Below are 21,736 nucleotides of genomic sequence, written 5' to 3' on the forward strand. Positions count from 1 at the left end.
CATCACAGCATCGATGAAGGAAGACTTGAAGGGCTCTGCAAAATCACACAATCACATCCAAGCATGCCTTCTGATAGAAATGCGTGAACCCACTGTCTTTGAAGCACTTTCAGCTTTATGCAACTGAAGCTCCATGGATGAATTAGAAACAGAGTGAAGAGTAGCCAACTGTGAAGCCACAGAAAGTAGAGCCTCAGCAGTAATGGTCCAGGCAAGGGATTTTGAAATTCCTTGATCAAGTGCCTTTGTAATCCTGTAAAGTGTGGCAAATACTTCAGCAACTGAAGGGCAAAGCTGACAACCATACACACACTTCCCAAATCTGTCCAATGCCCTGGACTTCAGTTAGGGGTGAGGGACAGAGGAAATCTGCTCAACAAGTTCCTTCTTGGTGGCTGCCACCATAAGTATAGCATGTACGGGCACCTCTTTACTACAGAATTCCCTACCTACCAGTGGAGACAGAATCTGTTCTAGTCTCTTGGGGATTTGCTCAAATGAGTCAGGTTCCTCCCACACCTGCCTACAGATCAAATCAATCAGCTCATAGTCGGGTGGACTAATCCAGGAGGTAGACGGGCCATCTCCAAAGTCCTCTACGAATAATGACTCCTCTTGGGAAAGATTAGCGCCGTACCAACCACCATTCTGGTCAAGGCTCTCAAGAATGTCTCCAAATGAAATGTGTTCAGGAGCTGATGGTGGAAACCCTTCCCCTTTATTGAAATCAGAATCTTTGGTGACTGACTCCTAAGGGGAGCCCAAATGCCTACTTTTGCACTTCTTTCTAGGGACTTCCTCAAAGGGATTCTCCAGTGAAGTATCAGAAGAGACAGTGAAACCCTGCTGGCTGGTCTGGAGAGTTTGGGCTGGCTGTCCCTGTGGTGTAGAATGATGTCACTCAAGGTGCCGGGACATCTGGGATCCAGAAGGAATATTTGAGGGGGTTAGGATCCCACTGCTCTGCTAGAGCACAGAAAACCCTCTTCACCACTGGATAGGAAGACAACAGAGCCAAGAAGCTGGGCCTCTGGCCTACCCGAGGCAGATGTGGGAGCCCAGCTTTCCAGTGACGAAGCTCCGAGAGGTAGAGAAGGCTTTGAAAACTTCAGCGTTGACTCCAACAACTCAGATCCAGCAGGAGTGCTTCATCTCCAAGAGTCATCTGACTTGAAAGACATCTTACAACCTTATCTTGCCAGTGAATCAGAGAAGGAGTTGTTTTTGTTGGAGTGACAGAAGGATGGACTTCCTTAACCATGGTGGTGGGATGTGGGATAACTCCCACATGAATCTGCATGGTGACAAATCTCTTCATCATCCTGTCCACATCAGCTTCAGTTAGACTTCTGGAAGACTGAGAGGATGCCAAGGAAGGGATTTTGATTGTCAGAGGTTCAGAAATGGAGATGGAACTGTAGACGGTACTGGGTCTACATTGGGAGAGTATGTAGTGCTAGGTAAAGATGCAGATCCAAGGTACTCAGAGCCGAAGAAGGGGCTGTGGGATCTGGCACCAAAATTGTTGTGGAAGTCTTTGGATCTAAATTCTGCTTTTTCTTAGGAGGATCCAAAGAAGAAGGAGTTAAAGACCCTGACAGTTTGGGAGATTTTAAAACAGACTCCTTAGTTTTTGATTTGGGGGGTGGAGGTCCAGAAATGTCCTCAGCAAAGGGTGTTGGAAGCAACCCTTTCAGAATGAGTTTATTTCTACAGTCAGTAATAGCCAGAGAATTAGAATTATATCTGTTAAAGGTGACTTGTGCACACATATTTTGAACCCCAAATGACATTTTTCTGACATTATGAGTACTGTAAAGAATTTTACAGAGAAGAAGAGAAAAAGAAACTTGTAATATGATGTTGTCAATTTTCATTTTATCCTGGACACTTGGGTTCAGTTCTGAACCTTGGAACTGACTTAGCCATTACTACAGCTCACGAACACCAAAAAAAAAAAAAACAGATACTGCCTATGATGCTGCTCTCTTTATGTTACTCTAGATCTCGTTGACTGCTTCCTGTGATAGATGTGTCACCTAGAGTTCAAGTTTTTGGTTAACAATGTCTGTATTTTTCCTGCATATCTATTTCTGTGAGTATAATACTTCACTTTTTTCCTACTATTTCTTCACTATAGCCTACCCTCTTCCTTTACTCAAATATGTCTATATAAAATAGTTCTGTGTTGATACTTTACATTATATCCTTCCTATCACTGTTAGTATAGTGTGGTAGTGTGCGTGTTGACTGTTGGTTGTAAAGCCATTTTTTTTTACTGGTCATGGCTGATTAAGGTAAATTAGCAGTTCAGGTTTTAAGAATTGCCAAAAGTGTGAAAGAAAAATGCCCACCTCTGATGGGCATTCTTTATGCGTCTGTTGCCTGGGTCTGGTGCATTTACAGGAGGAATGCTCCATTTGTCACAGCTTTAGTCACCAGACCCTGGTAGAGAGTAAGAATAAATTGATTTTAAAAGGGATGTTAAAATCTGCCTTGGAGGAAGCCATTTCAGGATCTGAAAAGAAAAGCAAGACAGATGTGTCTTCCCCTTCATAGTCTTCCTCTTTTTCAAGGACAGAAAAAACAAAAAAGCCGAGTCATTCGGTGCTGACTTCTCCACTGGGACCAACAGCTAAGATACTTAAGTCCTGGATTACCTGCAGCTCTGCGGAACTGATTGGGGCCTAAAATGATACCTCGGTACTGACTTCAGCACAGATAGTTTCTTCTCTTCCAGTATTGAAGTTATTGACACAGGCATTTGAAACAGGATCTGTTATTTCAGTGCCATCTTCTGTTTTAATTCCATTGGCTTCAGCACCAAATGAATACTCCTTTTTAGACTGGCCTAAGACCAGATATTCACCATCAGTAGACCCTTTCTCAGACAGACTACCTAGTCTATTTTTGGAAAGAAAAAATGCCCCTCAACCCAGTCTATTCCACCAAGAGCTTGACAGAGCTGGATGTGTTGAGATTGGTGGATCAGCTCCTCCCGGCAAGAGGGATTCCAGGCATGTGCCTGGTTCCAGCTCCTTCAGGTGCCAGAACACTTTCTTCCTCGACCCCTACTACTGCTCCTCCTCCGACCTCCAAGGAGGCTTTAGATATTCCAGCTACGACCTTCCCAGTGCTGACTGTTTCAGTGCCAGTGAGATTCCTATTTCTGATACAGATTCAACCCTGGGTTCTTTGGCACCTTGGGATTCTGGAGACCTTTCGGGTCATAAGTATGCTGTTGTTTCTGGAGGGCAGGATTACACTCTAGTTTTTTTGGAGTCACCTCTGCAACTTCAGGCCTCAGCACGTTAGCTTGGCACTGGCTTCGGCCTTGGGGAGGTTTCTTCAGAGCAGGGTGGAACCACGGTGCCATAGCAGTCCTTTTGTGTCGGTCTTCCTTCCTCTTTCAGGGGGAGACCAGCTTTCCAGGTCATGGACAGGGCCTTGACCTCTGAGGACATACAGTCACCCCCTTCCCTTTCAGAGCAGCTCCCCAGTCCTTTCCCTCATCGAGAGCCCCAGCCAATCTTAACACCTGGACAGCAGTAGTCAAAGCTGTAAGGGTCTCCCATACCAGGGTTGTCCTTTTGTGATACCTCCCCAGATTCTCCCAGTGAGAAGGTTCCTCAGAAGATGAAGTATAAGAGGAAACACTTGGATTCCCTCAGGAATCTTTCAGAGGAAACAGATTATGATTAAGGGGTGGGTTCCCCACAGTCACACCCAGGGGACATTTCATTCTTGAAATCCTAAAGGAGAGGGGTGGCTGGACATCCCAACAACTCTCCTCAGAGGAATTAGTGCACTTGCAAGCTTTCGGCTCTCGACCACCTACCTGTTGGGTAACTCCACCCGCTGATGGGCTCATTAAGATGATCTCACAACAGGCAAGAAAGGTTCCTGATTCCATAGAACCCATCTCTGTGAGTCCAGGCAAAATCTTAACTGTTCCCAAGAACCACCAGTTCTGGGCAGAGGGATTGGTGGTAGATGCCATGGTGGTAGCGGCAGCTACAAAAAAGGAAGTGGCATAGGAGATTTCCACTATCTATCCTCCTAATAAAGAGTCTAGGATGTTGGCTAGATTTGGAAAGCAGATCTATGCTTCACTGACTTTTGCATTATGGTCCTTAAACTTTGTGGCTGACCAGGGCAGCAAGTTCAGGCGTAGCCATAAGGAGACATGCCTGGATGTGCTTATGTGATTTTGCTGAGGCATTCAAGTATTCATTCATCAATGCCCTCTTTGACAGCTCATTCCTTTTTGGCCTTAAAGTATGACAGATCTTGTCCAGGCGTGAGAAGGATGGAAAGACCCTTACTGCTGTAGGTGTAGGCTTTTCTACTCCTCAACAATCCTATCCTATGAATCAGAACAGTGGAAAAATGTAGTTTAAGAAATCCTAAAGACCTTTCCAGGACACATGTGGGAGCGGCTTCCCTGGGGATAAGAGAGGAGCTTTGATAGAAGGCACTGTCCACATGGTGGAGGTGGCCCACAAGACCAGACAGGGTTCCAGGAACTCCTTTACTGGTAAATCCTATCAGCGCTTCTGAAGGGAGGCCCGATTGCCACCCTCTGAAGACAGTCATGGGGCATTTATCCTTGCAGCGATAAGCCTGGCTTCAGATAACTTTGGATGTTTGGGTGCAAAGGATTATAACCAGAGGATACACTATACCTTTCTCTTCCCCTCCCTGCAATTGCAAAAATTCCCCAACATTCCATCCAGTCAAAGGGAACCAGCAATTGTAAAGATTCAAAAACTGCTTGGAAAAAAAAAAAAAGAGAGTAATCCAAGAGGTCCTGCTAGACCAGATAGAATCCGGGATTTACTCAAGATTCTTTTTAGTGGCAGAAAATACAGGGAACTGGAGACCACTTTTGCATCTAAGCATTCTGAACAACTGCATTCAACAGACAAACTTCCAAATGAACACGGTTCAGTCTATCCTCCCATTTCTAGAGAAAGAGGACTGGCTGTGCTCAATACATCTCCAGGATGTGTGCTACCACATAAAAATGAGCAACCGCTCCAGAAGATATCTCCACTTCCATCTGGGAGACAGTAATTTTCAGTTTAGAGCTCTTTCTTTTGGTCTCACCACAGCCCCAAGGGTGTTCACCGAATGTATGGCAGTAGTAGCTGCTCACTTGAGACTGCAAGGATTATGGGTGTATCCATACTTAGATGACTGACTCCTTACTACTCTCATCAGGGATTACACAGAACAAACAAAGAAATACATTCTCTGGGTCTGCTTCAACCTAGGGATTACAATCAACTATGAATAATCTCATCTGAATCTGACTCCGACTTTAGAGCTTATAGGAGCAATATGGAACAGCAACACTTGCATAGCCTCCCTTCCTCCACAGAGACTATTGAAAATCAAAGCCCAAGTAAGGAAAATTGTCAAGAATAAAATAGTTCTCACGTGACTTGTTTTACAAGGCTTAGGTTCATTAGCAGCAGCCATAGTTTTACTGCCCCTAGCAAGATTTTACATGAGATTTTTACAGTGGATTCTAGCACCCCAGTGGTCCATTTTGAATCAACCAATATCAGTTCAGGTTTTTATTAACAACCATTGCAAGAAAGACCTAGCTTTGTGGTTGCACTCAGAGGAAATTATTTTGGGCTATCCCTTTATTCCTTCTCAACCCCAAGCCATAGTGACCACGGATACCTCCCAGATGGGGTGGGGGCATTATCTGGACAAGGCCGTCCAAGGCACTTGGCCCCCATGAGGCCAACTTGCATATCAGTGTCCAAGAGTTGAGAGCAGTGCTGCTAACATTGCAAGTCTTTCAAACCATTCTCCCCTTTGGGATTATTGCAATACAAATGGACAATATGTCAGTGGTTCAATATGTCTGTGGTTTGGTACATCAACAAGCTGGGAGGAACCAAGTCTTACCCATTTTGTCAAGATGCTCTCAGAATGAATAAAATAATTTTGACCTTTGATGATAAGTTACAGTTGATAAAAATGGTTTTACTTCCTAAAATCCTATACGTAGCTCAGGCTATTCTGATGCTTCCCAAGAGAAATCTTCTTAAGCGAATAAACACACTATTATTAAAAATTCTATAGTTTCCTAAAAGAAATAGAGTGGTTTTCTCACATCACATTAGACCACGGGAACAAAGAGGACTAAGCTTTCTGGATATTGAATCTTACATAAAGGCTTCCATACTTAAAACTGTCTCAGACTAGATAAATCCCAATTACTTTTCTAAATGGAAATTTTTGCATTCTGTTATAATAACAAATGAAAATACCACTCTATAACAGACAAAGTTAATAAACTATGGTATTTCCTAGGAATTAATATGCAATACAACAAAAACTACTAAATTAAATTTGATCATTCTTTTTAATGTGTTCATAAAGTTTGTTAATGTAAATATGGATATAAAACTTTGGTTTGATCGATTAATTCCTTTCACCATTACAAAGAATTTTCCTGATAGGGTACATATAGAAGTTCTCATTTCCGGGGAACAAAGGATTTTTTTTTTTTTTTGCTGGCAACAATGCATTAAAAATCTAAAGGTCTTGGATATTCAATATGTAAAGTCATCCTACGGAATATCATCACAAGACTGGCTAATACTTCAGAGTATGTTATCATATTCTCAGGATCTTTGTAGAATAATTAATAATTTTTCTTATAAGAATATTCCAAAATTCATAAACACGCTGTTTGGAATCATTTACAATGAATAAAATATGAAGAATGTTATTGTAAATTTATATATAGAGATGATAACCTATAAAACAATACCTAAAGCAATATACTGGCAACATATTACCAAAGGTTATTCCATATATTTATCACCAGAAAACAAATCAAATCTTTTACTTTCTGTTAAACACACATCCAATTCACAATATTGGAGAATATTCAATTAGAAATTTTTACATAGCACTTTTTTAATGCCTGATAAAATTACTAAAATTAGTTCCTCCAGAAATAGATTATGCTGGTGATGTCAGCAAACATTTAAATCTGATTGGTATCATATTTTTTTATGACTGTACTGATATAAAAACTTCCTGGAGTAATATTAACAACTACAGGTTATATTTACAGAATAATTTGCATTATCTAAAGCTCTAACACTATTAAATGTAAATGAAGGTCTCTAATTAAATAAAATACATTTATATTTGCTTTGGACAATATTGTCAATTGCCAGGAAATGCATAATAAAAAGATGGAATTCCAATACAGCACCTATAATGGAAAATGTTTTACCTCTACTGAAGAAAACGGCATTGACGGAGATTAAAATCAAAGAACTCAGAATGTATCCTAAGCCATTAGTTAATAACTCTTGGAGAAAAGTTTTGCAATTGATTGAAACTATGCAATTGGATCCAGTCTCTCTCTGATTTTTATATATTTGAATTTATTAATTTTGTTTATTTGTTTTAATTTCTTTCACTTTTGTCAGGCTGAATATAAACATTGTATATACTTATTTAATTGGAGTAAAACATATAATACCATGTGACTGATAACACAAATTATTTCAAAATAAAAACAGTTGAGTAAAAACAAAGATGCTCTGAGAATGTGGCAGTGGGTGATCTCTTCCAACTGCTGTCCTATAGCAATGCATATTCCGGGGAGTTCATACGTGGTAGTGGATATACTGAGCAGGTGCATTCTCCTGTCTCATGAGTGGTCTCTCAATCCCAGGGTGGTGAAAAAGATTTTTCATCATTGGGGCCAGCCTTGCTCTGACTTGTTTGCATCACCCCTAAAGAACTGTAGCAACTAGTTTGCCCTAATTCCTCCTAAAGTGGAGTCCATCAGAGACACTTTACCACACAATTGGCCCTCTGGTCTTCTATATGCTTTTCCACATTATCATTAATATTCCTAAAGAGAGCAATCAGGTTAAAGAGCAGGGTAAACCTCATTGCTCCCTTCTGGTTTTATAACATTTTACAATTTTAGCATTGCTCTTTGAAGCAGGAGCCTCTAGCTCTACTATCAGAGTACAACTGGTGGCTAGTTTAACCTTTCATAATGGATTTGAAGAATTTCCTAATAGCTCATAAACTCTGCAAAGTGTTCTTAAGAGTTACCTTGATGTTAAATCCACAATAAGGATCCATCGACACACCGGGATTTGAATATGGTATTACAGTCAATATTTCATTCCCCTTTTGAGCCTGCTGCTGATTGTAACTTAAAATTTCTAAGTTGGAGAACTATTTTTCCAGTAGTGGTTGCTTCAGCCAGAAGAATTTCAGAAATTCAAGCCTTGTCTTGCAAAGCATCTTACCTGATATTTCATAAAGACAGGGTTTCCTTAGGAAAAAACTTCCTTTTTATCAAAGTTGGTGTCAGAAACAAATATCAATCAGATGATCCCTTTACCTGTGTTTTTCCCCAATTTCTCAAACAAAGGTGAATACTGTTTACATTAATTAGATGTTCATTGACCACTGCATTTCTATCTTCATAGAAAAGATATAAGGAAGTATTACCAATTGTTTGTGTCATTGCACCTGCTAAAATGGGCAAACCAGTCACCAAAGTTACTTTAGCAAAGTAGCTGAAAGAATTTACTTCCTTCATATACAGCAAGAGAAAAGTTGAATTATCTGGTCCTGTTAGGGTGCATTCCAGTAGAGCTGTAGCTGCTTCAGCAGTTTTCCTCTCTAGGACATAAATGGATTATATTTGTGCAGTGTCAACTTGGGCTACACCACATACCTTTATCACTCATTACAAATTGGATCTAGTCTATAGTGGGAAGAGTGTCATTTGGTTCTATGGTGCTCAGGAATATCTTCCCATGAGCCCATTCAAGATGTATGGTAGCTGGGATCTCTGTCCCAAGTGTCAAGGATAAAATGAAGATTGACAACGTCAGATAAAGAAGTTATGTACTTACCATAACATTCCATCTTCGTTTATCCTTGACATCACCACACTCCTCCCCCCCCTTCCATTCAGATTTCTTGGTGGGAAGACTTATGGTCCTAACTGTGCATTTATTTGTAAAGGTATTTCAGAATTATGCTATCTTCCCCTTTTTCTGTCTGCAAACTCGAGCTGAGGCAACTTAAAGAGGAACATCATGGGTAGGATCTGGCTCAAGAGAGTTTTTTGGTGTTCATGAGCTGTAGTAACAGCAGAGTCAGTTTCGAGGTTTAGAACTGAATTCAAGTGTCAAGGATAAATGAAGATGGACAACACAGATGGAATGTTATGATAAGTACACTTTTTTTTTTTAATATAACATTTAGGAATACCAAAAATGGTAATAAAGTTACATGGAATTTGCAGCTTATATAAAAGGCAGGAAAATAGCAACTATGGTAATGAAACTTACAGCTATTGCGAACGAAAAATATCAAGCGGCAAGAGAGACCTGGGGTATGTTAGGGGTTGGTGCATTGCAAGTAAGGGAGGAGCTTGAGAGTCATTTGGTGGTCACAAGGTATAATAATGGCCAAACCAGAGTGAATGGCAGAATGAAATTTGACATCAGTTTGATATTTGTAGTACCTATTACTTCAGCTAGGAGAACTTCAGAATCTGCAAGCCTTATCTTCTGACCCTCCTTACTTCATTTTTCATATTGCTAGGGTATCGTTATGAACCAGTCCATCTTTTCTTCTAAGGTTGTATCAGGATCCAACAGTAATGACTATTAACATTCCATTCTTCCATTTCTCCAGCAAAGACAAATACATTTTACATTACTTGGACGCTCACAGATAATTGCATCTCTGTCTACATATAACTGACAAATTCAGGAAATCAAGATTAATTATTCATCTGGTCCTTTTCCCCAATAGAATTTGGCCATGTTGTAGAGAACAAGATAAAAAGGGTCATGTATCCCCTGTACACAGTCCTTTCCTCCACTAGAATCTAACATTTTCACATAGAGCAGGTTAGATTCCCTTGGCTGAAAGGCTCAGGTCTTTCAGCAGTAGCAATCTGTGTGTAAGGGACCTGAAATTATGCTAAACCACAAGAATGTAGTGGAGGTCTTTCATAAAACACAACGGTTTGTTGCTGCCTGTGTACACCAGAGGTGATGAGTGTATTCCATTAAAATTGGTCATTTTCCCCACTAGACTGTAGCCATATGGTAGAGAACAGGATATAGGAGTCAAAAAGGATTATATCTGCCACTGTACAGTAAAGTGACTAGAATGTATTCACAGAAAAATGGTCCATTCCTTCATTAGGATCTAGCATTTTCACATAGAGCAGGCTAGACTACGACCTGGGTCCTTCAGCCATAGCAATCTGGCTTGAAGAGGCTGGAAATTATGCTAAACCAAAAGAATGAGTATAGCTCTTTCCTGAAAATTGTTATTCCTACCTTTGTATACCTGAAGTGACAGAATCTATTTCCATAAAAAAGGTCCCTTTCAAAGGTAGATACTAGGCTATCTGCCCTAGGGCATTTATAAGCCTAGCCAGAGTGTATTTGGCTTCCGCCTCCCTATTAGATTAGCCTACTGTGCCTCTGTAAAGTAGGTCACAGAAGGTACCCTTTTAAGATTAGTTTACTGTGCCTCTGTCTAGCAGGGACACAGAAGAGATCCCAGGGGTGAATTTGCAATTTCCCATAAAGTATACATCTTCAATCTTCCCAACTAGAATTTAGCCATGTTGCACATAACAGACTAGAAAACTCAATAAAAAGGCTCATTCTTGCCACTGCGCACTAAATGGATTAGAAGCTATTCCCAGAAATGTGGTCCTTTCCTCCAGAATTTAGCAGTTTTAGATACAGCAGGTTTTATTCCCTTGGCTAAAAGGAGCAGGTCCTTCATCCCTGGCAATCTGTTCTGAAGGGGAATGGAATTATGCTCAGCCAAACAAATGTAAGTTATGTATTTCCAAAACGAATGGTAATTCCTGCCACTGAACACCAGAGGAGATATAATTTATTCCCAGAAAGATGGTCCTTTCCTCCACTAGAATCTAGCATTTTCACATAGAGCAGGCTAGATTTCGTTGGCTGAAAGGCACTGGGTCCTTCAGCCATGGCAATCTGTGTTGAAGGTGGCAGAAATTATGCTCCACCAAAACAATGTAGTGCATCTTTTTTTTTTTTTTTTTTTTTTTTTTTAGGAAAAAGTCATCCCTGCTTTTGTACGCCAGAGGTGACCGAATCTTTTGGAATAAAAAATGTATTTTTGCCCAGTAGAAATTAGCTATGTTATTGATAACAGGCTGGAGGACTCAGTAAAAAAGGTCTTTCCTGCCAGTGTACATGAAGAACAGGCTAGGTATGATTTGCTGAAAAGGACCAGGTCCATTCAGCCATAGAAATCTGTACTGTAGGGACGTAAAGTGTACTGTTCTTCCAAAAGCCCTGTGTGTATTCTATGAGAGAAACTCCTTTTTCTCACCATAATTCACCTTCTTTTACAAATCAGGTTATTCCCCTGATTTGTGTCAACTGCAGGATTTTTTTTTTACATAAATGTTAACTTTAGTCACTCTTTCAGGTGAACATGAGTAATTTTATACCGTATAATCTACGCCGCTTTAGAATAAAATCAGGTTAGGAATTATTTCTGTAAACAAACTGTAAAATATTTATAAAGAAGTTAAAATAGGTTTCATTCCTTTTCCCCTACAATCTACTCAGTTAAAATACGTTCCATGCTCTGAAAAGACCCCGTCAAGCATATGTATTATATCACACTACCTCATGTTTAAAAATAACTAGGTCCTTTCAGCCAAGTATGTATTATATAAGAGGGCTAAATTGTATTACTGCAAAGAACGTCCTCTTCACTAGAATTTAGCCTTCGCCACATAATTGCCCATCCAACCTTCAACAAAGGCACGCCCATCCACGCATATCTTTCAAAAACCACTCGACCACGGGAGAACATGCAGACTACACACAAAAGGCGCTCCAGTCAAAAATATAACGAGAGAACCTCTTACTGTATGGCGACAACAGTATCTGTATTCCATCGCAGACTTTTGAGGCAAAAAAAATAAAAGGCAACAGCTCAAAGCCCTGCTTTTTATGCCCTAATTTTCGCGGGCTTTGCGGGTATCTACTAGCAAACCTAAGTGTTGATTGGCTGCTTGCTACGTGAACCTCTTATGCAGCAAGCAGCCAATCAACCGAAACGGCAATGTCGTGTTTTTCGTTAGCGTACAGACGCGCTGACGAAGTTCTTTTCAGTTCCGGAGTCTCAGAGCGAGAACATAAGTGCCCTATTGATTTCCAGACACTTAGGGAGAAAACTGGAGGGGTGGCAACGCACACGTTCAGCAAAAGAACAGGTGCCGTTGTGGGTAGGTGTACCAAATGTCAAAATAGTAAACGTGTCATTGATGGACACTTATTTATTGACTCTGCAGTCTAGACCACTCTGTGAGACAGAGCATTGTGGGACTGGTATAGTGCTTGTTATCTTGCTCCTTCCTCATTGATCAATTTTAGTAGTGGACTTGTAAGTATGTCTGCTGGCTTTAAGCTTCTGTATCGGCTGGCAAAATCTTGGTTGCAAATCACGTAATTTGGCTTATTTTTCATAATATAAACAAAAGGGAGTACTGTCGCTGACTGTGCTCTGGGGCTTTTGACACCTATTTACAGTAACGTTATTTTCCAAACGGTGCTCTCACTTTAAGATACAGGATAACATGTATGTTTTGCTTACTATGGGGATAAACTTTCTTCCATTATATCTCTTTAAGTGTAATAAGGGATACGAGTTCCCCCTTATACGTTATTACACCGAGATACATTTACAATGGTGTAAAAAATTAACTTTAAAAAAAACTGTAGTGTACTTGGGTATTTGGTTATACTGTACATAAGTGCCTACTGTTTTTGGAGAATGGAGACATGGTGTATGAGGTCAGCAAAGGAAAAATTGCATGTACTTTAGTCCTACCCGTTTATGAAAAGTATAGCCACAAAGACAAGCTAGGGTTGTCTGTCCTAGCAGTGTTCTTTTATATATCTTTGTAAGATGGGGATGGGGGGGGGGGGGGGGGGGTTGGGTTGTTTCATGTAATCTTTGGCAAGCGCAGTATCATTTTGTAAGAAAATAAATGTGTGATGGATATCATTGGACGGCCTGTAACATATGATGGTACTGGGTTTGCTGATATTTACCTTTCATTTTTATTGACAGTTGAGATGTGCTGTAGTGTATGCTTATTTATTCTGCTTTGTATTTATTAACTTTTTTTTTTTTTTGTCTTTTAGTTGACTTGCACAGTGACAGAACAAAGTATCTCTGGGCTGTCTTCCCAAGTGTCTTGAGTACTACCTGATATGCAATGTCTAGCACGGGAAGTAAACGCCCTGCATCAACTGAGGTTTCAGTCTCCGCACCCCCTGACAAAAAAGCAAGTGTTGAGGATTCAGGGACCACGGTTGAAACCATCAAGTTGGGAGGAGTTTCATCCACAGTAAGTTTTTTTTGTGGGAAGATGCAAGCTATAGTGACATTTAGCTAATTTTATTTATCCAGTATGTCTTGTTACATTGTATTCTTCTTATCATAACTAACGGAATAATTTGCACGTACCAGGTGAGATACCCATCCTGACAGCTGAGGTCCTAGAGGAGCAGCTAGCATAGCTGTCTGTCTTTCTAATCAGAGCTAAAGCAAGATTTATTTATTTTTTATTTACTTGTTTTTGTTGACTGGGAATGTCTGGGCAGAGCCCATTTTCAAGTGGAAGCCCAGGGAGCAAAGCTCCATCACAATACCTTTATATTAACAAGTGAATTTCAGATGCGTTTCAGAAAAGTAGCAGTTATATTTCCTGTAAATAAAACAAAAAATTACAAAACTGGTATTTATGTCAACGGTTCTAAGTCTGTACAGTTTTCTTAGGTCTAAAATCTTGCAGGAAGTAAATGGATTGATAATATAGAAGGGAAGATGTTGTAAAGAAGTTTAGTGTTCATAGTTTCATAGAAGGTTACTAGGCTAATGGCCCTAGAGCCCTTACAACCCTAGCCATATTTATCCCGTTACCCCAACTGTTGGTGGTTAGGTGAGTGACTTTTGTAGAGGTAAGGGTGTATGTCAGTTAATACTGACATCCTCTGTCCAGGAGTGACTTGGACACCACCCCAGGAGTGAATTTGTGGTCACCCATCCATTGATCTAGCCTGCATTTGAAGAGTGGTCTGGGAGGGGCCATGTTTCACCTGAATTGGAAGCTAGTTCCAGAGAAGTGGCACTCTTGGGTAGATGTTTCTATCTTTCCAGCATGACCTGTTATGTCAGAGGCTAGTTTAAGATCCCTGGAGCGAGTGACTCTCCTGCAGTTTGACTTATGAATGTGTAGCATTTCCATCAGGGCTGGGTGAGAGACTGCCCTGTAAGCCAGGAATAGGTCACTCCTTAGCAACTTGTAGGAGAATGAATACATTGATAGGGCTTTTAGTCTTTCCACTTAAGACTTGTTTTGTGTATTCTGTAATTTCCTGGTGTGAAATGTCTGTGGTATCTTTAGTTGTTGCAGGTGTCTGGTGAGGTACATGCAAAAGTGAGCATTGTACTCAATTATTGGTCTGTTGAGGGTCAAAGATAATGGAATTATAACATCCTTGGATCTAGATGGGATGCATTTACTTATAAGATGTGCTACACAGGATTGCCTTACTACTGTGGATACATGGTGGTCAAAGTTCAGAGTGCTATCAACCCGAGTACCCAGATCACATACCACTGGGTCTACTCTTGGGGGGGGGGGGTGCTGTCTGTGATGTAATTAGCAGGGATGTCAGCTTTCCCAAAGGGAATAGTAATGCATTTTTTTCATTTAACTTTATTTCGTGGCTTTGTCACCAGTCGTTTGTCTGCATTAACTCTGTCAGCAGTATATTGACATTGTTGAGGGACTCTATGATTGCTTCCAATTTGCAATTGTCAGCGAACTTGGTTAGCCACAGGCCGTCCAAGTTTGCCTGAACCTCTGAGAAGTAAATTCCAAACAGTAAGGGACCCATCACAGAACCCAGTGGTACACGATTGATGACTGGTCTTTTTCTAGAGGTGAAGTCACCCACATTGACAGTGTGTGCCAGTTGGCTTACCCATCTGGTAATGTAGGGTTTAATTCCCAATCATGGAGTTTTTCTGTAATACGTGAGTGGGGGATTGTGTCAAATGCCTTGACTAGGTTAAGAATAGGTGGTGTGCACTGTCTTTCCATAATCCATGGCTTTGGTGACTTTCTCAAAGAAGTCAACCATGTTTAACTGGCATGGTCAACCTTTAACGAATCTGAACTGGGTTGGTCCAGAGCGTGGAGATTAATAAAGTCCATAATGATTCTTTCCATGGCATTGCAGATGAGGCTAGTCAGACGTATGGGCCCGTAATTCCCACGGTCAGTTGATGGGTCCCCCTTTGTGCAGAGGGATTACTGTTGCAGTTCTCCATTCTACTGGAACATAGCCAGTTCTCAGGCTGTGGTTAAACAGGGATCCAAGTGGGTCTGCTAGGTCATGTTTTAAGTTGTTTAAAAGGAAACCTGAGATGTTGTCGGGTCCCAGTGGTGCCATGATTTTGGCCGTGGAGAGCACTGAGATGACCTGCTGTCTTGAGACAATAGGCTGAGGAATGGTGGCAGGCATACTTCAGTGGATGACTGGAGGAGATAAGGTGGTGAAGTTTTCTCCAAATGTCAGCTAGCAGGTTGGCTGTTACCTCCAGTTGAGTAAGGGTCGTGCCATCTATAACCAGCTTGGCACATAGCTGGGTATTCTCTTTTAGATTTTGGCTATAGTTTAAAGAATGCCTTGTGATTATCCTTAACTAGAGTCTATTTTTGCTTCATAATTAGCTTTGGAGGAATTGACAAGATCTCTAATTTGTTTGTTTAAGCTAGAGGGGGATTTCTTCCTCTGCTGGGGTATTTTCCTTTTGTTCTTGGACAATAGTTTCTTGTATAATCTGTTTATACTAGGGGTCCATCAGGGTGGCTTGTTTTTTTTCAGCAAAACCTGGTTTTAATCCTGTCAGGTACAGGCCATTCTGTACAACTACCTAAGTGTTCTACAAGGCATTAGTGTACACTTTTGTATAGGAGTCTGTCAGTTGTGTTTTAAAAGGGCTTTGAAACTTTTTATACCATCACTTAGTAGGAGGTAATTTTGTTTTAGAAAATTCTTCAGCATTTTTGAGCTTGATGGGGTCTTATAATTACATCAAACAACTGATTTGTGATCTGATCCTACCAGGGAAGACTTCACACAGGACATTTGAGCCTCTGGGTGTGCTGACTATCTGTTTCAGAGCATTTGCATTGAAGTCCAAGAACCTCTGAACCACCATGTTTTTGGTCGTGTGCTTCCCAGTTGATGATAGGATAATTAAAATTGCCCATGAGTAAGGTGTTGGGCTGTATGGCAAGTGACTCCAGTAAGACCAAGTATGCAGTATGCTTTTTCCTGTTTCATGATGAGGCACCTATAGCTAACTATGATGTAAGGGGCTTTGACTATAGTTAATTGGACATTGAGTAGCTCAAGCGAGTCGTATTGTTTGAGCAGTCATGAGGTGTTTTTATCCTTAATGAATATGGATAATCCTCCTCCTTTTGTTCTTTTTCCCTCGGTTTGTGGTCTGAACATATGGAAGGCATTGTAGCCCTGCATGACCAGGGTGCTTTTCATGCCTTTGAACCATGTGTCTGTGACTGCACATTTGTCAGCATCTTCCAAAGTGAGGAGTGCCTCTAGGGAGTGCAGTTTCTTGTTTTAGAATTTTAGCATTAAGTAGCAGTACTTTGAGTTTATCTATGGAGGATTTTGTTATGTTGGAAGGTTGGTTATTTTGACACAGCCTACGGTAGGGGTGGCTAATGCCTTTGCCAGTATCCAAAAGCTTAGAGGAGACAGGTCCAGACCATCTCTGGCAAGCGGAGTTGCCTGTCGAGTATGACTTTCCAGGCTGACAGATATTGGATCCCATTGGACTGATAACAGAAGCTAAGCCAATTATTAAAGTCAATCATTTTTTGTTGGTATTGTAGCATCATCCTTGGAAAAAGTAGAATGGTGCTTAAGGCCTGGCTTTATACCTGCCTGTGACACAGTCTGAGAGCTCAGTCATGTCTCTCTTCATATAATCCAGTGAGGTACATCTCAAGTCATTGACCCCCACATGTACTATGTCTGAGTAGTACTGGTACTTGTGATTGAGTGACTTGACTGATCCTGGCACCTGACAGGTGGCTAACTGTAACCCGCTCCTTATCCAGCCTGGTGAGAGGAACATCTGTGTGTCTTACAATGGATTTGCCTATGACCAATACATTAGTTTTTGTGGTGTTGCACCTTATGGGCTTATTTGTTGAGATACTGGTGTGTGTGTGTGTGTGTGTGTGTGTGTGTGTGTGTGTTGTGTTGTGACTGTTTTGCATTGTGTGTAAGTGGTTTCCATTTGGAAGCCCACTGATCTTTTGGTAAGTTAACAAAAAGCGAGCTTTCAAAAGCCGTTCACTCGAGAGAAGTATAAATAACTTTATGATGTTTTTTTATTATTGTTAGCACACGCTTTCGGAGAGCTCTGTGTCCCTCCTTCCTCAGACGCAAAGACAATGCTATGCCTAACTAAAATTGTTTTATATATACCTCAAATCAATTAACTAATTAATTAATTATGCTAAACAAGATCAAATACAAAAAACGCAAAACCAGAAGCAACTACAATTTCATAATGACAGACTGCTAAAATTGCAATGCTAAGACTTACAATGCCCTTCAAACAGTATATAATTTGAGTAGTTATACAAACAGAAAAAAATCTGTGTTTAATTTGTAATCAAATATAAACATATACACATAACTATAATAAATAATTATATATATATTCTATGTGTGTGCAAATGTTTAAGACAAGAGCAGAGATGTACATTGTACATAAATATGTATATACAACATATAAAACCTTCATTTAAAAATCTATTTTAAGACATATTTAAAAGTTAATAAAAACTAATGAACTAATGTCACCTTTTTAAGGCAAGACTTTTTAGAATGCAACTTATAGACACATGGTCATTCAAACCGGGCTGAATATATGCGGCAGTACGAATTTGCCAAAACAATTCTATTTCTAACTGATTCTGCCAAGGACCACCCCTAATGTCGGAATTAACCATCTTAAGGACAGTAAATTTAAAATGGTGGTCTGAAAATTTGTTAATGTGCCTTGCCAAAGCATTATTAAGATCTCTTCTATTAATAGCATATACATGTTCATAAATGCGCTGCTTCACTTTCCTTTCGGTCTTACCGATATAAAAAGCAGCGCATTTTTGGCAGATAGCAACATAAACAACACTTCTAGATTCACAATTAAATTTACCTGTAACATTATACATTCGGTCCCTAAGTTTAACTTTAAGATCTGTGTGCACATACCTACACTGCCTACATGCCCCACATTTCCTCATGCCCAAATTGCCATAACCTTTAGGTTTAGGCTTAAGCTCCAAGAGTGCCTTCAGGTTATAACCTCTTCTGAAGGTAATTTTCGGGGTGTCACCTAACTGCTTAAACAAAAAAGGGTCATCTGCAATAAGAGTCCAATTCCTATGGAGGACATTCCTAATGTCGACATGATCTAAACTAAATGTACACAGAAATCTGGTTCCTAAAAATTCCTTAGTTAAATAATTAGATAAAACTGAAGTCATTCGTAAAAGGCAGTCTGGCTTTTACAAACCAATTTTGATCAGTGATTGTAATGTTTATCCTACCCCCAGTGAAGGGCGGGAGTTTAATATTGATCAAACCTAAAATATAACTAAGGAATTTATAGGAACCAGATTTCTGTGTACATTTAGTTTAGATCATGTTATGGGCATTCTAAAAAGTCTTGCCTTAAAAAGGTGACATTAGTTCATTAGTTTATTAATTTTTAAATGTCTTAAAATGGATTTTTAAATGAAGGTTTTATATGTTGTATATACATATTTATGTACAATGTACATCTCTGCTCTTGTTTTAAACATTTGCACACATAGAATATATATATATATATATATATATATATATATATATGATTATTATAGTTGTGTATGTTTATATTTGATTACAAATTAAACACAGATTTTTTCTGTTTGTGTAACTACTAAAGTTATATACTGTTTGAAGGGCATTGTAAGTCTTAGCATTACGATTTTAGCAGTCTGTCATTATGAAATTGTAGTTGCTTCTGGTTTTGCGTTTTTTTGTATTTGATCTTGTTTAGCATAATTAATTAATTAGTTAATTGATTTGAGGTATATATAAAACAATTTTAGTTAGGCATAGCATTGTTTTTGCGTCTGAGGAAGGAGGGACACAGAGCTCTCCGAAAGCGTGTGCTAACAATAATAAAAAACATCATAAAGTTATTTATACTTCTCTCGAGTGAACTGCTTTTGAAAGCTCGCTTTTTGTTAGTTTCTTTGTTGGTTTGTGTATCTTTGAGTTTTTGGCTTTTTGGTAAGTTACTATTGAATACCTCCGCATATGTGAGTTTGTGTCGTGTCCTTATTTAGTCTGGGGAAGAGTGTGTGCTGGCAGCCTGTTTGGCATTCAGTTTGTCCTTGTGTAAGATTCTTGTCTCCAGTCTCATGGTGTAACTACATCTGTCACAGTGTTTTTTTTTTTTTTTTTTCATGAGTAGGTGGTGGTTATTGTACATGAGACATTTGCTACATTGCCTCAGGTTGCCCATGTGTATCAGGCTGGCCAGAGAGATGATGGGAAACTGCCAGTCTATGATAGCAGGCTCTTACGGTATGTTTTATTAAGGAAGGGAATGGGTTAATTTGACAGAACTTGTGCTGGTAGCACCAAGACTACAAGAGTGACCTATACTTTGTGTAGGCTAAGATTGATCAATAAGGCAACGCTGCTCAGTTTGCAACTGAGTTGTTCCTAGAGCAGCTGGAAAGCTTGGAAGGGATTCACTGACAGTTTAGAGAAAAACTGAGCTTCTAGGCTTTTGTCTATACAAGAGCAGCACCACACAGACTCGAGGCTTAAGTACAACCAAAGAGAAACATGTAAGATAACTGTCAGTCAGGAAAGCACACAGTAAGCCTTCCACCAGCAATACCAAACTCAGATATGTTAGATCAGCATACATCTGCCACAAGGTTGCAGAAAAACACCTTAATGTAGACTGGCTGGTTTGGAGCCTAGGTGTAACAAGACTCCACGAACTACAACTAACAGATACAGTATAATACAGTGCAATTAACTGCTTAACGCAGTAGTTTTGAAACTGCTAAAGTACAGTCACAGTATACAAAAGAAGTGCAAAAAAGATATTTAGAGACATTTTGTGTGCTTTCCGGCTCAGCTAGACCAAGTAAATACCTGCTGCCACTAGATGAATAATCCTAGCCCTCCTAATGTAAAAACACAGTAAAGGAGTATCCGGAGTGAAATGTTACCACAAACAAACTTAAAAATATGGTATGCTACCATAAACTTTAAGATACGGATACAGCAGTGTACAACCAAACTTAAAGATACGGATAGAGCAGTGTATTTTAAACAGCGTATAAAAGTGTGATTATTCAATAAAAGTCTGTTTTGTATAAATGAGCCAAGAGCCACTCAGTTGTACAGAATTTAATGTTTCCCCAATTAAAACAGACCATGCTTACCTCCCAGTTCTTATATTTCAGTAAAGTAAAAGAGTGGTTTTCAAGGTGTTCAAGATATGTTATGAAGTAAGTTATTGAATCATGTAGGAAAGAAGATTTTAGTATTGTATAGGTTTGTAAAGCGTTCAAGAGATGTTATGAAATAAGTTATGAAGTTACTCAGGGGCAGTGGCTTGCAGTCAGAGAAACATGATAGTACTGCAACATTGAGAAAGTTGATATAATAGGATTTGCATTAATGTACATTTTATGAATAATGTGAAGTTTGTAACTAATTGAAAAAAGTGTTTGCAAGTTTAACTCTCATTTTATCGGAAAGCCAGAAGTTTTTGAAGAACAAAGTTAGGCTAAATCTGGGACAGTTGAGAGATATGGGACTATATTTTTTTCCTCTTCAGCCATTGATCACCTTCTATTTTCTGGGTTGCCTTGATTATCTGAAATTGTGACTATTTATAATGGTTTGTGGTCTTTAATGTTACAAAACGTGTATATATAATATATATATATATTATAATATGTATACATATACACATATATGTGTGTGTATATATAATATATACACACACACACACACATATATATATATATATATATATATATATATATATATATATATATATATATATATATATATATATATGGGTACCTATCAGTTCACCGACAGGTCAAAACAGCGACACTCACATCATCGACACTTCATAACATCGACGTTTCAGGTAAGCGATCTTCCCCCTCACAGGACCCATGGTAGCACTCGTTTCACTATTAAGAAGGTAAGGACAACGCTGTCAGGGTAAATTTTGAATAATGACGTAAACCCTACGCGTTATAACAGAGAAACGAGTGCTACCATGGGTCCTGTGAGGGGGAAGATCGCTTACCTGAAACGTCGATGTTATGAAGTGTCGATGATGTGGAGTCGAACATGTGAGTGTCGCTGTTTTGACCTGTCTGTGAACTGATAGGTACCCATATATATATATATATAAATAAAATGTCACCTGCAGGTAGAATTATTTACATACTTGAATGCAATGCACATCAGGGAATTAATTGCTGTAAATGCAT

At 39.5% G+C, this 21,736-nt stretch overlaps 1 protein-coding gene across 1 annotated transcript in view; it reads left to right on the top strand.

The window, feature by feature from the left end:
• The first annotated feature begins 12,135 nt into the window (after window positions 1–12,135).
• The window catches only part of RNF20 (ring finger protein 20), a 1,863,764-nt gene continuing 1,854,163 nt past the window's right edge, over window positions 12,136–21,736 (top strand). Inside the window, exons 1-2 of the mRNA XM_044084026.1 lie at window positions 12,136–12,316; window positions 13,239–13,444. Coding sequence (XP_043939961.1) covers window positions 13,313–13,444 — 132 coding nt within the window. The 5' untranslated portion in view covers window positions 12,136–12,316; window positions 13,239–13,312. The remainder of the gene's footprint in view (window positions 12,317–13,238; window positions 13,445–21,736) is intronic.

Source organism: Protopterus annectens, chromosome 9.part0, assembly GCF_019279795.1.
Source record: "Protopterus annectens isolate FY-2018-M chromosome 9.part0, PAN1.0, whole genome shotgun sequence".
Lineage (NCBI taxonomy): Eukaryota > Metazoa > Chordata > Ceratodontiformes > Protopteridae > Protopterus > Protopterus annectens.